General features: G+C 41.3%; 1 protein-coding gene across 1 annotated transcript; it reads right to left on the reverse strand.

Annotated features, from left to right (window-relative positions):
- Positions 1-369: 369 nt before the first annotated feature.
- On the reverse strand, positions 370-1993 carry LOC107472596 (uncharacterized). The gene is made up of 7 exons (XM_016092106.1): positions 1938-1993; positions 1511-1743; positions 1185-1429; positions 885-1088; positions 701-793; positions 494-601; positions 370-381 (listed from the first exon to the last, which is right to left on the reverse strand). The coding sequence occupies exons 1-7, from the start codon at positions 1991-1993 to the stop codon at positions 370-372; spliced, it is 951 nt and encodes a 316-aa protein (XP_015947592.1).
- Between the last annotated feature and the right edge of the window lie 746 nt (positions 1994-2739).

A 2739-nucleotide genomic window follows, 5' to 3' on the forward strand; every position in this document is an offset into this window, starting at 1 on the left:
TTTACCTACATCATCTTTGTGTGGAATGTGAGTTGATTCGGAGGAGCGAGGAGTATTTTTTGCTCTGCTACTTGAGGTATCTAAAGGAGAATCTTGTGCAGCTTGAACTAAGGCTGTTACCTCTTCATCACTCATTCCAGGGTTGAGTTGGTGCACCAATACCTTTAATAAACCACATACACCATCCATCTTCTTCTCTAATGATAAGACCTTAGTGTTATATTCAAATTTTATGTGGCAAATCTCCTCATATTTTTTAAGAGAGCTTCTTGTAATCGAAGCCCCATAACAACGAACTCGACCTGGTTGGTCCTTTCATAACACTCCTACAAATGCATCCTCTTTATTTTCTCCTGCTTTTAAGCAGTTCTAAAGTTCAGTCTATCAAAAAGCAACAACCAATAAGGTTCAAAGTCATATTAACTTAATTTAGATAGAAATCACATCAGAATTCATGATGTACATATCCAAAATACAAATACAAACAACTCACAATTGTGGCTTGTGTTTTAGCATCAATTTCTTTTCCTTTTTTACTTGTGCGAGTTGCTATGAAAACTTCAGCCCTTGATGGTTTTTCACTGTTCTCTTTAGAGTCGCGCTAGAGTAAACAGAGAAAAGTTTACATGAAGCATACTAACTAGGCAACTACACCATGAATACATATAAAAGAGAAATCACAAAGAATAAGTTATATTACCAGCTGCTTACGCACTATTCCAAAATTTATGGATCCCATTCGGTGAGGACATGTTTGTTTCAACCTATTTTCAGTATTCTTAGCAGAGATAGCCTAAATATAAAGAATCAACCTAAGTTTAGGAAGATGAAGAATCAATGATAGTATGCTAGATGCTATAGGAAGAAATAAAAAGCAATATTACCTTGATGGCCGGAAGACTCCAATACCGAATTAGTTTGCGAAATTGAACCTCGGGAATATCTAATGGTCGGTTCTTTATCATTTCTTTCTTTCTGTTGTACTTTACGAAATGCTCTTTTTTTATTTCTCTCTTATATTTTTTCCATGCACCACAAAATCCCCGCATTACCCACGGCTTTGAACTTATGCGAAGAGTGAACTTTTGCTATGCAAACACGACACATTAGAATATCAACGGTTAGTACAAATAATGTGACAAATAAATTAACAAAAAATTATCTATAATGCCATATTTACATACATTAGCATACTCGCACATGTCCTCTTTGAGTTTATTAGGCACACCATGCCAACTAGTATATAACAAAGTCACAAAACGAGGGTTTCTAACTGTTGTGCCCAATAGTTGGTTGAGGTCAGATACAACCTCGTTGGTTGGACCTACAGGCTTCCCTTGAAAAAATACCACCTCCCGTCGATCATTAAAATCTGTGGCATGAAGCTTTTTGCACGTAGTTTTTCCAAGGGTTTTCTTCTTTATTGTGCCTAAGTCCGAATAAAATAACATAATTCAATTGAGAAGTAATATAAGCTCTAATTAGACAATTAACTAAACAAGAAAAGTACCTTCATTACTAGTTTGTCCTCCACTACCCACATCATTTGCATTATCATCAAGCTCATTTTCTTTATCTTCCTCATCTTCTTCATCTTCCAAATTTATCCCATGTACCTTAAAATACATGTCAAGACTCATTCCTTTTTTATTTGAAGTTGCACTCATCTCGCTTGTATCTTCTCCGTCATCATCATAATTTATGTCATTTTGATCCATTGCATCAAGTTCAGCACCTTTGTGGCTTTGTCATTCCAGAAAAAAACCACGTACGTCCACAGCATCGCAAGCAATGCGTGTTCAGCATTATCATTTAACCAAGAAGGAACATGCGATCAAAGAGAACGAATCAGGAGAAAATGAAAATGGAAAGGGAAAGCCCTAAAAGTAAAAACAACAAAAAAATCGAGAAAATAAAAAGAGGAAAATCGATCATACCTTGGGAATTGGAGGGCTTGGAGGAGAAGAAGAGGGAGGAGCTTGCCGTCGTCCATGTTTGCTGGAGCTTGAAGGTGAACAGAGAGATCCACAATGATTCAAAGAAGAACAAGAAAGAGAAGAAGAGTATGAAGATTAACAAGATGAAGAAGAAGTGGTTTCCATCAGTGACGAAGAGTGACGAAGGCGAAGGTGAAGGGCGACGGGCGAAGGGCGACGGGCGAAGGGCGACGGGCGACGGGCGAAGGGCGACGGGCGAAGGGAGGAGCTCGGACGGCGAAGGGCGACGGGCGAAGGGAGGAGCTCGGACGGCGAAGGGCGACGGGCGAAGGGACAAGGGCGAAGGGAGGAGCTCTTCGATACAGGAGGTGAGTGGCTTCGAAGGGGAGAAAGAGAGATTAGGGTTACTGGCTTCGAAGGGGAAAGAGAGATTAGGGTTGCGGACCGGGTTGGGGGCCGGGTTTGGGCCGGGTTGGGATCCGGGTTTGGGAGCCGGGTTTGGGTCACCCGGTTTGGCCCATCTCGCCACGCTTGATAAACGTGATTCTTTCTCTCTACGGCCACGCTTTTGAAGCGTGGCAAAAGAGAAACTTTTGGCCACGCTTTTAAAGCGTGGCAAAAGTGTACCAGCATATAGCCACGTTTTGTAAGCGTGGCCGTAATGAAACCCTGTGGCCACGCTTTTAAAACGTCCTTGTTTCTTAGATACGGCCACGCTTTTGAAGCGTGGCAGGAAAAAAACGTAGCCTTTTCTCTAATCAATTGCCACCCTCACAAAAGCGTGGCCGTTGATCCTTTTCGC

The sequence above is a fragment of the Arachis duranensis genome, unplaced genomic scaffold (genome assembly GCF_000817695.3).
Source record: "Arachis duranensis cultivar V14167 unplaced genomic scaffold, aradu.V14167.gnm2.J7QH unplaced_Scaffold_186467, whole genome shotgun sequence".
NCBI classification, from domain to species: domain Eukaryota; kingdom Viridiplantae; phylum Streptophyta; class Magnoliopsida; order Fabales; family Fabaceae; genus Arachis; species Arachis duranensis.